The following is a 12831-nucleotide window of genomic DNA, read 5'->3' on the forward strand; positions in this document are numbered from 1 at the left end:
AAGTGTATTAATAGCTCTGAATAAGCCAAGCAATAAGTTAAGCTGACAGGTCAACTCTTTTTCGCTTTTGCAGGTTGTGATGGATACCCGCTTGAGTCATCGGCTCGAGTTTCCCAAGACACGAGGGCTGACAGTTCCTCCAAGACCCCACCCGCCCTGTTCGGTGTGGGAAGACCGACGGACTAAATTTGACGGGCGGTCGGAGAAAACCGGATCAGATACGAAGCAGCTACTATATGAACCTCTTGAACCCCTTGAACCCCTTGACATCAAATATTCACCAAAGCATCAGCTCGGACGATTCTAAATACAACCAACTCCAAGATACGAACTGAGTCAAAAATGTCTCTCCAAAATATCGGCCTCCGCATGGGCGGTGTCTCGAGTGCTGTATTCGCCGCCCAAGGCGTTTTCCTTTTGGGAAATGCGTTCTACAGCATTATGTATCCATCCTCGGTAGCCAACTTTGAGGGCTCTTCATTAAACGGCACCCCCAAAGGCGCCGTTCAATGTATTGGGTAAGTATAGAACTTTCCACCCCAACCGAAGGCCCATTGTTGATTGCATTGCGTACACAGCCTGACCTCTCTTGCTTTGGGGACATATTATCTTATTTCGACCTACCAGCGAGATACTGCGATCATGGTCTCTTCTGTGCCCTCTCGTCTCGTGGCGGCTTGGATTATGTATCGAAATGGCGGCAATTGGACACGGGTTGCGGCTTTTGAAACCTCCATGGCAATTGTGACTACGGCAGCACTGGTTTGGGACCGGTATATGTAAGACTAGAAGGCACTGTGGATGGTGTGAATAGAAGAAGTGTCAAGCTGCAACATAGTTGCTTCCTTCACCACCCGGAATACGGAGTTGAATTCAGATACTAGCAGTTCCAGGGCAACCGTGGTTGCTGTTGTTATTATTTGTTGAGGCAGTAGTACTAGTAGGCTTGGTCACGTGGTTAGCTAGCGCCACACCAGGCACCTCTTCTACGCGCCTCTCGCTGCGCAACCTCTAGATAGCAATACAACACTCATATTTCTCTGTGTTCTTGCTTCCTACTAGTAGAACGCTCCCGACATTATTTTCACTGCGTGGCTTGTCAACGTGATGGCTCGGCCCTATAATCCACCAGACACTTCCCTACAGATGCCCTATTGGAGGCCACTGCAAGAACTGCTGAAGGCCAGAAGACCTTCGTAATGGCGGCATTTTTGGACAATCACAGACATCTAAAGAACCGCCTGCTCCTCACCAATTAAACTACACTAGCTATGTACATCAATGCATATGCCATCTGCACCGGCCACCGAACTGTATCAGGAGCGAACAGCAACATAGTTGTAATGCCCAAAATATATAACTGGTTTTGTTCTCTCGTCCGCTACCCCAGAGGCTCTCCCCAGCCTTGAAGTCTAAAGAGGAACAATATGTGCATTTACAGAACTCTCGCTGGATCTCCTACACAGTGCGATCACTCGATCAGTATTGTCTCCCATCGTGACTCAATATCACCTTGCCCTGGTACACTACAACAGGGACAAACCATCTCACCATGCATGACACCATGAAGGTAGGTGCCCCCAACAAGTCGGTAGCGCTGTCGCGTCTTGTCCATATTATCGACCGGTCTCAAAATGAGTGGTACACGGGATGATGGAATTATCCATACTGAATCCCCTTCCTGCACACATTCCGATCCCAGGCCTAGGTATCCAGTTCTCGTTCGAAAAAGTCTGAGATGTTTGGCCCAACTCAACCTTGTGTGAAACCCAATAGTATCGGTCAAGTCCGATATTGGCACAATGTCATCTGGCCCCAGTAATTCAAGCAGAGCCTTGCTCATACTTTCCCACTTGGCGTCCGTCATGCCCTTTGGTCTATCTCTTGTTTTATCCCGAAGCCATGTTTCAAATGCATGATGTAGTCCCTGATCTTGGGTAGGTATCAGTATTGGCGGGCGTCCTGTAGTGTTTCGGAGAAGGGTTCTCCAGAACACCTCCAATCTAGACTCGCCTCCAGCCTCTTCGGGGATATCACGATACCATTGTGGAAGCGATGCAACAATCTCAAGCCATCCCAGAAATGGCAGGCCATCCAACACCTCGTGTTTGGCCTCGCCTACCAAAGTCACCTCATCGATTTTGGCTCCCTTGAGACTGACGGTGAGTGCGGAAGAATCAATATATGGTCGCTGCGTGATTGTTCCAGCGGCAGAGTACCGCTTATAACCGATAATCAACAGCCCTGTAGACTTTCCACAGGTCCAGTCAGGTACCCAGGATGGCAGCTTGCCGACACGTTGGAAAAGTTCCCCCTCAACACACGACAGGATGTATAGATCTTCACCGTCTTCCAAGAGTTGGATAGCAACATTGGTATATGTTGTTGTCACACTTTGAGTACCGTATGCAGGGGCTAATCGAGGCTTGTCTTTGATGAATTTTCCCACCAGACCAAGCATAGAGAATACCTTGTCACGGGGATCAGTTGCCTTGTAGTCTCGAGAACGTTGTAACGCGTACAACAATGTCGTAGTCCAGTGTTGTTTGGTCATATCTCGCCTGGTAGCATTCAATATGACCGGTGCATGACAGTATGCAGGCACATAGATCTCTTCCGGATATGCAACGGACAAGTTATCCAGAAATCCTTTCCATCCTGTCTGGGAGAAGAACCGGGATGATGTGATCAGCACCTCCCAGTTCATTTTCTCCCCGCCACAAATTACCTCGATTTCCTTTCCGAGGATAACCTCCTGGATCGTCCAAGACCGGTTAAAGTAGCACCTTTGGAAGAACTTTCCAACACTGCGCCATGCTTCTCCATCCGACACATCCAGCCCTAGCCGGTTCTCACCGCGACGTAGATATGCCGGGCTTTCATCCATGGTACCATCGAGAATCAGCTCATGGATTCTTTTCAAAGCTTTAAATGCCGTCCCAGTATACTCATCTTCTTCGCCCATCCACGTGACAACCCCATTGGCTGAGCTGTAGATGTGGCTCATCAACTTGACCTGATGCGCCCGCTCTTCGTCATTCTCTTGATCGATGCAAATGGAGTCTATCCAGAATTTCTTCTCCAGTAGAGATGGAGTATGCTGCACACGGTTGAGAAAATGTGCCAGATTTTCAGCCACGCGAACCACTGTCCCTTGGCGAATGATGGGGCATTTGAGCTCACTGGTCATGGTGCTGAATTGCCCGTATTCCGCAGGTGCTCCCCAGGTATATGACAGGGCGGTGTACTGCATATTCTGAGTCTCATGCGCAAGGTCCAGTACTTCGAGGTTGCAACGAACAGGGTCGTCTTGATAATCGGATGGCGGACAGACTGTGACCAAACGGATTTGATCCAACCTGATTGGAAACTCGTCTTTTAAAGACATGGTTCAAAAATCAATTGTCATGTGGGATGTAACAACCCCGATTGGTAGTAGGTATTATCCTTGTACCTGGCCTGTAATCAAGGTTTCTTCCAAATGGCCGGAGGCTAAATGAGCAATAGAGGGTGACATGCATAAGAGAATGTATGCACCAGTATGTATCGTATGCAGGAAAAGCAACGGCTGTACCACAGGGACATGTAGACCAGTATGTGCTAACGCAAGAATTCGGGGTAACTGATGAGCGTTGACTACAAATGAAATGATGGGGTATCCAGGCCTTGCAGAAGTGGATTATAGGACGAATGACCCCGCCCGCACACGGCTTGAACCGTCTTGGCCTGGCAACGTCGGGCAGCATTGGGCAGCAGGGTCAACCTCCCATGCTATACTTAGAAGCTAAGATAGATACAAACATATTGATCTTCAGAACATTCTGTAACTATGGGTGGGATGGATGCAATGAATGCATGCCGTTGAACAACACATTTGCCAATACCACATTACTCAACACCCACATCAAGAGCTTCCTCCCAAGCATCCAAGTCGAAAACCTTTGTCTCCGCAAAGTCGCCGCCTGTAGGAAATAGACCCGCCTCTGACATTCTCACAAATTGCACTATAGCCTCTCGTTCATACATATATTTAAAGATATTATTGGCAATATTGCACTGACTAGGGACCGTTGGCCTCTTACCTCTTACCTTGCAGCGTTATGCTGTTAGTCATTATCCCTGGAACCAAAATGGTATTGGTTTTGATCCCATCAGGCTGACTCCCCCAACTCGTCGTAGTGCCTTGATGGCACTCTTTGTATGCGTTGACATGGCTGCAGCTGAGGATGTCTTATCCAAAACAGCATCAACAGGACCGATAGAATCAAGGAATTACTTACATCATAAAGATATGATATCACTTCTCAGATCCAGTCTACTGATATGATGCACAAAAGCATCTTACACAGAGAAGAATAAGCACTGGAGTGGCCACTGCATGGAGGACGCAAATCCGATGCTAGAGGGAGCTCCCAAAACATGGAATGACCGGTCAAGATACTCTTCGCCCCCGCCACGCCCTTACATACCACCTTTGGTCATCAAACCACCCGGCTAGAGATCCTGAATCGTTTTACTTAGGTACGGGAAATACGCACCCCCGGGATCATACATTAGCCCGGGAGTGACTTTCGGAAAGACGTCAGCGCTTGATTGCTAGTGATCCACCCATCCCATATATAAGATCCCAAGTGAGCCTGCAAGTATACTTCCATTGAAGTCTCATCAAGCATCGCCAACATGACCCGGATCCAGGCTTTGACAGCAACTGGTGGTGAATATCTATGTGAGGAACTCGCCCGCCGTGGAGTCGAACATGTGTGTAAGTAACAGCATGGGACTTCCTCCTGTATTACATGTTCGCCGGCTGACCAACCAGTTGGCATGGCTGGTGGGGCTGTGCTCCCCGTATTTGATGCCCTGTACGATCGGGAACCATTTCGCTTCATCCTTGCCCACCATGAACAAATCGCGGCCCACATGGCCGAGGGCTATGCTCGAGCATCGGGCAAGCCAGGGGTAGTGCTGGTTACCTCGGGCCCTGGCACGTCGAACTTAGCGACTCCTCTACTCGACGCCTTGCTGGATGGAGTCCCGGTGATTGCTATCTGCGGCCAGGTGGCCACCTCCGTCCAGGGCACGGGGGCTTTCCAAGAGATTGACTCTCTTGCGCTGGCCCGACCGTGTACCAAATGGTGTGGAATGCCACGGCGGGCTGAGGATCTACCCGGCTGCATTGCCACAGCTTTCCACATGGCCATGAGTGGTCGCCCTGGGCCGACGATGGTGGTTGTTCCACGGGATGTCGCTCAAGCACGCTTCACACCGAACGAAACCCATGCGGTCGATGATTCTTCGTCCGATCCGCGGCCGGGCGAGATGAAAGCTCAGCTGGACCAGGTTGTACGGCGTATCGAAGTGGCCGAGAAACCAGTGATTATTGCTGGACATGGTATGCTCCAGACTGCCCAAGGTGCCGATATCCTACGCAGATTGTCCACGACCGCCTGTATCCCAGTGACGACCACCCTGCTAGGCATGGGGGCCATGGACGAACTCGACCCGCTGGCGTTGGGCATGCTTGGCACTTATGGCACAGTCCCTGCCAACCTGGCCGTTCAAAGTGCAGATCTTGTTCTCGTCCTAGGCGCACGGTTGGACCAGCGCGCAGTGGGCCACGCAGCGGGATTCAGTCCCGTGGCTCGCGAAACTGCTGCACAACAGGGCCGCGGTGGGATCGTGCACTTTGATATCTACCCGGAAAACGTTGGGAAAGTCATAAAACCCACCATTGCCGTCCTGGGAGATCTCGCCCCTAACGTGTCCGAACTGCTTCGATGTCTCAACCCCACTATGCCGCGAGTGAACTGGCTGCAACAGATCCAGGACTGGAAGGCCCAATATCCCCTCGCGTTCCAGCGTCCCGAAGTCCTCCCGTCGCGCCTTCTCCCCCAAGAAGTCATCGCAGAGTTAGATATGCAGACCCAAGACCAGAAGACTTCCACCGTCGTGACCACCGGCGTCGGGCAACACCAGATGTGGGCGGCGCGATACTACCGCTGGCGGGAACCCCGCAGTCTGATCAGCTCAGGAGGCCTGGGCACAATGGGGTACGGACTCCCTGCGGCGATTGGGGTCAAGCTGGCCCGTCCGGAGTCGACGGTCATTGATATTGACGGCGATGGCTCTCTCTGCATGACCATGGAATCCATTCTTACCGCGGTGCAGCATCGCGTGGAGATCAAGATTGTGGTCATCTGCAACGAACGACAGGGGATGATCGAGGAAGTGCAGACGGACGAATTCGCCGGCCGCATTGTGCAAAGCGAGCAGCGAAATGCGGACTTTGTGAAGTTGGTGGAGAGCATGGGGGCCCAGGGACGGCGCTGTACGCATCGTGAGGACCTAAAGGAGAGTGTCGGCTGGGTGTTGGCCACATCCGGGGTGGTGCTACTGGAAGTGCTCACGAAGCAAGACGTGCCCATGGTTCCCAAAGTGCCTGCAGGGAAGGGCCTGGAGGCGATTGTGGACAGTCTGGTTCCAGAATGAGGAGGAGGAGGATGTAGAGTTTACCCGGGAAGAGGGTGGAACCAGGGTTGAAGCCTTAAAAGTACCAATAGCAAGGATGATTTCGATCATTGGTCTGTACCTGAGGATATATAGTTACTTAGTCCTAGTAGTACTATACTACCCTATAGCCGGGAGTTTCACACAAGAGATTGCCAATCGCCATGCAGCACCGTACGAATCTAACAGACATGGAAAATGCCGTCGAAGAATTATTTCTCAAGTAACATCTTTCTACTGGAATGTTCATTCCCCTGTATTTTGTTCCTCAAGCCCAAATCATCATGGTTTACAGCCCCCCCGTGACACAGGTTGGTGGATTGTGATGTCATGAATTTTCTCACAGAAGAAAGAATACTAATTATCATGATCGATGAAATATAGTATCTGAATCACCAGAGACAAGGGAAAGAGAAGAGTTTCTGGAAAAGGTCGGCTGGCTGCGGTTCCCCCGTCAGACAGTGGTCATACCCTACCCGGGTGAACAGAGAAAGATTGACTCTAGTACTAGTAACAAGAAGCACAAACAACGCCACACTGCCCTGGAAGTCACTCTCTAAGCCCCTCTGCTCTCCCCACAGCCTCTGCCTCGACCCCATCCATCGCGACCGCCCCAAACTCCTCCGTATCTGGCAGCTCGATTTCCAGTTTCCTCACCACTGCCGCCTCAAGCTGTCCCCCCTCAGCCCGAAAGTCCAGCACATGCCCCCCAGAGTGCCGATCCTCACTGAGATAATGCAAATGAATCCCAGGCACCCCGATTCCTCCGGCCGTGTATGGAGGAGACCAGAACCCAAAGAGCGTGCCCGTCGACTCGACGATCGTGGCGACTGACTGTCGCTGAGCGAGATCACCCAAGGTTTCCGATGATGCCCGCTTCGGGATAATGCGGGTTGTCATGGTCGGGAAGGACCCCTGCAGGCGGATGGAGAGGAAGTGGTTCTGGCTGCGACCGAGCAGCGGGGCGATGTTGTCGAGGAGGGTGGTGACGGTCAGAGGGGTGGTGATTGGGATGGTGTGCGTTGGGTGGAAGTCGGTCATGAGGGCGAAGGGGATGCGATCGTCGGGATTTAGGGCTCGGATGAGGGAGCCCGGCGTGGAGGGGAAGTGGTAGGCTTTGCGGTCCAGGATAATGACTTCGCCGTCGAGATCGGCCACTGTGCCTAGGCCGTAGCTGCCGTGATCGAGAAGACGGTGGGCGGGAAGCCCGTCGGCACAGATGCCGTGGAGGAGGGCCCCGATGACGGAGTATTGGTAGAGTTGGTTGGGGGGCATTGTTGGTCTATTCTCCTTGATTATGGGGGGTTGGAGAATGCGTGCTTTGCAGATGGTCATCATATAGGGCAAGGGTCAATCTCTCCGGTTCTGGATGGAGTGTGGATGACAACATTCTATTTCCATCGAGGATAACAATCCGGTTCGGATTTGGGGTTGGACGTCAGGGTAATACATGGACAATCTGATGCTCCAGGTCAGGACATCCGGGACCGATCAGAGTCCCGCCTGTCGATAATGTGATGATACATAGTGCTATCTTTGTCATCTAAGATGAGTACCCGGTGGATCTGCATGCCTTGAACCTTGCTTGGAAGCATGACCACTCGGCACTGGACTATTAGACGGCAGACTAATGGCGAATCCTTGAATAGAGTCACCGTCCGAGGCTCTTCCCCAACAGCATCCGTGTGATGGTTAAGAGTTATGTAAGTGGACCAACTTGGAAGTGCCCGATGCTGATGGTGAGACATTCCATGATGCAATCGCTGACAGTCATTTGAGCGATTTCCGCGGGCTGATAACTGGTTCTGTTCTGGCTGACGCCAGCCAATTAATTGAATAGTAGGTGCATCCCGCCCGTTGCGATGGCTGCAAAGTCTATATTGCCAGCCTTACCGGATGTCGAACTCTTCAGAAACCAATAGTCTGTCCTAACGAGGCTAGCAAGGGAGCTTGGCGCTGGATATTACATCCAGCCAAAAACTTTGAGGGCTCAAGCTTCCAAGCACGTGAGAATCTCGAACATGATTCGTACGGCCTGATGTACAATGAAATCATCTCATTACCCGATCCGATATTTTACGTCTCGTCCAATCGCCTTCGCCGGGAGCATGCATTGTTGCCTTGAATCCCAGTTTAGAATCTTCAAGGTTGAATGACGTTCGTTCTTCGTTTAATATGTACTATCTATTCATTTATTCGTCTATTTTCATTCCATCCTTTTCTTGGGTGGGTGGGAAGGTTGGGTCGTCATAGGGATCAGAACTTTCAAAATGTCCTCTACAAGCTGGGCAGAATGAGTCTTCATTGATGATGTCTTATACTAACCACCAAGCCTCCCCTTCCCCTGAGGTCTGACCAGGTACATCCCATCCGCCCCCTCGCTAGGCGCCAGACTAGTGCCATTCATGTTTATATTCGATGCAGACGGAAAATGGACTCGATAAACGCAGTTATGCTCTGCGTTGATGGAAGAAGCATCATGGACGCGTTGAGAAGTACCTTAGCGGGCTGTTCTGATTTACAACAACTAGAGATCCTCACGGATGTCCTGTTGGTCAGCCCATCAGTAGACGAGAGACTAGCAGAAGTCATTAGCGCTTCATGGGACTACCTCTGTGATCAACATTTATGGTCCCTAAAATATGAAAGTTTGCAACACTTCCGACAGATTATCAGTTACTCGAAGACCGTCAAACCCATCATTAGTCGCTTCAAGAAATCGGACCGAAAGAAGATGTCGTGCTTGGAAATAGTGAATCAAAATTGGGGTCGAGCTCCCTCCGAGGTGATACCTCCTGACCTTGCGCCCATCACTTGGAGCAAGCATCTACTGTGTCTATTGGCGACACTCAGCAAGCGGCAGAGTAGCGACCAAGCCGTACCTTTACTCCAACAAAGCATTCGCGAGAGACCCAGGAGATCTCGCCAACAGAAGGGACTCATCGCGAGCGACGTTCAAAGGGCAATTGATAAGGTTCTTCCAAGCGAGACGAGGGATGCCCGACTGAAACCTTCCGGTACGTATCACCTGGAGCGAGGCAAGTATTGTCTGTTGACTGATGAACCAGATGGATCAACAAAGCCCGGTGAGAAGCGCAAGATCCAAAGAGCAGAGCCTTCGGACTGGCCGCCTTCAAAGACCATGCCCGACGAGTCGAGACTGTTCGGATCGTGCCCTGATCCGGGTCCATCCAGATTCTCAACACCCTGTGCAAGACCCAACTGCGAACCTATTCCCTCTTGTGGCTGCGCGCCTCTTTGCTTCCCTATGACCGTGCTGCTGACCACGCAAGCGTCTGGAGAGATCGAGCCGTGTGTCGTCAACCAGTTATTACACTGGGCACAGGCTGTGTCTTGGTCTAACATATGTGCGACCCACCTCCAGACTCTCGCCAGGTTGAGGTTTGGACCTTCGACGGTGACCTGGTCTCGCAGCAAATCCATCGAAAAAATCGAAGATTTGCTGAGTAGTTCTAGGAAGGATGAGTAAGTTCAATGTCCCTGTTCCTGATTCTTTAAAAGCTGGTGCTTGCAGCTAACATCTCTGCAGCCCGCCTCGTGTGTTGAGTAAGGACTCTGTGTTGGAGATTATCCCGGACCTTTTGACATTGGACCCCTGCCTCGATTACATGTCAACTATCCCTTAGAATGTAAATCATGTAACACCCCATTCCAAGCAGTGACATATACACTTTTTTTCTGCTATCCTTTACAGCATATTATAGAGCATCTCACTTCACACCCCTTGAGTCACTGATTCTTATTATCTAATATATTTATTCACATTCATCTCTCTAGTAAGCGAGTCAGAGGTTCAGGATCATGATTGAATGACATATTTTGATAATGAAAATTAGATGTACAGATAGAGGTGAATGAGTAAAATTCAATCTAGTAGGCAAATCATGAGATGGCCGTTCAACACAAAATGAGGTCGTATTGGTGCTAACTACTCTAAAACTTCAAACGTGAGGGGAAGAAACAGAAACGCGAAGTGTTGTGGGCCTCGCTTCATACAACACTGGCGATATCAAGGCAAACAGGACAAACAGCATGACATAAGCGTCACGTGACAAATGAGTCCGCCGCCGTCACAAATCACGGGTTCGGAATCATGATTGAATAACGTATTTTGATAATAAAAATGACAGGTATGGATAGAGCAGAATAAGAGGATTTCAATGATACCACTCCCAAATTCATACACCTTGATTTGGTGGAGTTATTAAGGATTGAATATTGGCTGTGGAAATCCTAATCGGGTTAGTATATATAATAAAAATTTAATAAGATTAGTATCTATAATAGAAATTTAAATTAGATTGATATTTTTTCTAATTATGCTAGGCTTAAAGTAGGAGTTGAACTATAGGTTTATCCTAATTTCTGTCATCCCAATTTCTATTACTTTTCTGTTACAGACCCCTGCTAGTCAGGTTACTAGCGAAGCGGACTCGTCAGGCAGAAAGCGTCGACAAGGCGACTCTCGGACAACCAGCAACTCTTATCGAGTAAAATCCTGGTTTGAGTAACGCTCGGAACAGCCTTACATCACGTGATCATTTACCATCAATCCTACCATCAGAGGTATACTCAGGGTATACTGAGATCTCGGACCACGATTAGATCGACCATCGATCTACCCTGAACGGTATATGATATGGTATACAAAGGATAGGATATATAAAGACACTCTTTCATGTACTTAGCTAGTTCTGTTCTTCATGCTCAATACTACTGTCTTTAAGTAACCATACGCTTGGAAGCTTAGTGATAACACTCGTCTGCACTTACTTACGGATAGCTGCGCGGCACTATTCGGCCTTACTTCTCTTCTCTTGTCCAAGACCAGTTGTTCCTAGATAGTTATCAGCCTGATATCTTCTCGATTCAGTTTGACGGTACGTATACCAGTGAAGCTAAGCTAACCGGGACAGGGAAGCGATCTGTCAAACCCTAGGATCGCTTCTCCCTGTTCCTGTTAGCTTAGCTCCCGTTCCGATACGTACCTGTGAACTGAATCAAGGTAGTCAGGTCAATGACTATCTAAAGATGACTTGATCTGAACAAGAGAAGAGAAGTAAGGCCAGATAGTGCCGCGCAGCTATCTGTAAGTAAGTGCGGACGAGTGTTATTGCTAAGCTTTACCAAAACGTATGGTTACTTAAAGATAATTGGATTGAGCACGAAGAACAGAACTAGCTAAGTACATGAACGAGTGTCCTTATATATCCGTCCCTCGTAGATCATTCTGTATACCATCAGGTCTATTGTATACCCGCTTGGTAATCATAGACCATGATGGTATGTTATATACCACATGCTTGTCTGTATACCATGGTCACGTGACTCGTGGCACCTAATCGGTTCGGGTCGGGGTTCTCCTCGATAAGAGTTCCCTTCCGTCCGGATGTGGCCTTCTGCCTGGCGTACCCGCCTTACTAGTTGTCCAGCTAGCAGGGGTCCGTAACACGATCCTAGGGTTTGACATTTTCATTATAGTAATTTTATTATATCTACCGCGATTTTACTATATTTATAGCACTTTACTATATCCACAGCACCTTATTATGTCTGCAGCATCCTACTATATATCTACAGTATTCTACTATATATATAGTACTTTACATACACAGCACATCTTATCACGGTGTAATTAAAGCACACCCTCACTAAAGCTTTACACATGACTCCATACACTGTTAAAAAGCCTTTTATCTCTATAATCCTGTTTGTAGCCTTGAGTTATATCTTGTCTATTAACCTGTATATAGCTTAACTAGCTATCTATCTAAATATAAGTTATCTTGATTAAATCTATTAACTTACATCTTTTATTTTATTATTCTATCAGTTTATATCTTAATATTATATAGCTTTTAAAATAGAGAATTATTCTGAAATATTTGTAATCTTATTATTTTTATATAATTTAAGCAAGGTAAATAAATTAATTTAATATATTTTAAATAATATAATCATTATAAATAAGTCTCTATTTTTACTATAAAAGCAGACTGTAAATAAGAATATTTATAATGTAAATAAAATTAGTACTTAACTTATAAAAGTATATACTAAAAGAAAGATTATCATTCAATTAAAAAATTAAACTATAATCAGATTTATTAAAGTAATCTAATTAGTTATATCTACTATTAATACCATAGGGTTTATTAGGGTTTATTAGGGTTTTTAGGGTTTATTAGGGTTTATTAGGGTTTATTAGGGTTTATTAGGGTTTATTAGGGTTTATTAGGGTTTATTAGGGTTTATTAGGGTTTATTAGGGTTTATTAGGGTTTATTAGGGTTTTTAGGTTTAT

General features: G+C 48.0%; 5 protein-coding genes across 5 annotated transcripts; 3 read left to right on the forward strand and 2 right to left on the reverse strand.

The window, feature by feature from the left end:
- The first annotated feature begins 46 nt into the window (after positions 1-46).
- BO94DRAFT_579510 (uncharacterized protein) lies at positions 47-1034 on the forward strand. Its single transcript, XM_025615273.1, has 2 exons — positions 47-518; positions 579-1034. Exons 1-2 carry the CDS (start codon positions 343-345, stop codon positions 781-783), a joined length of 381 nt encoding a protein of 126 aa, XP_025461998.1. The 5' UTR covers positions 47-342; the 3' UTR covers positions 784-1034.
- Positions 1035-1131: 97 nt separating this feature from the next.
- Positions 1132-3388, reverse strand: BO94DRAFT_528195 (HET domain-containing protein; the record flags this gene model as incomplete). The annotated part of the gene is made up of 2 exons (XM_025610412.1): positions 1132-2556; positions 2593-3388. 2 exons carry the CDS (start codon positions 3386-3388, stop codon positions 1472-1474), a joined length of 1881 nt encoding a protein of 626 aa, XP_025461999.1. The 3' UTR covers positions 1132-1471.
- Positions 3389-4637: 1249 nt separating this feature from the next.
- Positions 4638-6651, forward strand: BO94DRAFT_579512 (thiamine pyrophosphate-binding protein). The gene is made up of 2 exons (XM_025615274.1): positions 4638-4762; positions 4820-6651. The coding sequence occupies exons 1-2, from the start codon at positions 4681-4683 to the stop codon at positions 6487-6489; spliced, it is 1752 nt and encodes a 583-aa protein (XP_025462000.1). The 5' UTR covers positions 4638-4680; the 3' UTR covers positions 6490-6651.
- Positions 6652-7056: 405 nt separating this feature from the next.
- Positions 7057-7823, reverse strand: BO94DRAFT_570032 (acetolactate decarboxylase; the record flags this gene model as incomplete). The annotated part of the gene is made up of 1 exon (XM_025614771.1): positions 7057-7823. Exon 1 carries the CDS (start codon positions 7780-7782, stop codon positions 7057-7059), a length of 726 nt encoding a protein of 241 aa, XP_025462001.1. The 5' UTR covers positions 7783-7823.
- Positions 7824-8959: 1136 nt separating this feature from the next.
- On the forward strand, positions 8960-9997 carry BO94DRAFT_478745 (uncharacterized protein; the record flags this gene model as incomplete). Its single annotated transcript, XM_025608709.1, has 2 exons — positions 8960-9524; positions 9801-9997. 2 exons carry the CDS (start codon positions 8960-8962, stop codon positions 9995-9997), a joined length of 762 nt encoding a protein of 253 aa, XP_025462002.1.
- Positions 9998-12831: the final 2834 nt, after the last annotated feature.

This window comes from Aspergillus sclerotioniger (assembly GCF_003184525.1).
Source record: "Aspergillus sclerotioniger CBS 115572 chromosome Unknown BO94scaffold_47, whole genome shotgun sequence".
Taxonomy (NCBI): domain Eukaryota; kingdom Fungi; phylum Ascomycota; class Eurotiomycetes; order Eurotiales; family Aspergillaceae; genus Aspergillus; species Aspergillus sclerotioniger.

What these genes read in the sequence shown, in the direction of transcription:
- BO94DRAFT_579510 (XM_025615273.1), top strand. Translation starts at nt 343, where the DNA reads ATGTCTCTCCAAAATATCGGCCTCCGCATGGGCGGTGTCTCGAGTGCT. An exon ending in GGCGCCGTTCAATGTATTGG is followed by an intron (nt 519 to 578) that starts GTAAGTATAGAA and finishes TTGCGTACACAG; the next exon opens with CCTGACCTCTCTTGCTTTGG.
- BO94DRAFT_579512 (XM_025615274.1), top strand. Translation starts at nt 4,681, where the DNA reads ATGACCCGGATCCAGGCTTTGACAGCAACTGGTGGTGAATATCTATGT. An exon ending in CCGTGGAGTCGAACATGTGT is followed by an intron (nt 4,763 to 4,819) that starts GTAAGTAACAGC and finishes CTGACCAACCAG; the next exon opens with TTGGCATGGCTGGTGGGGCT.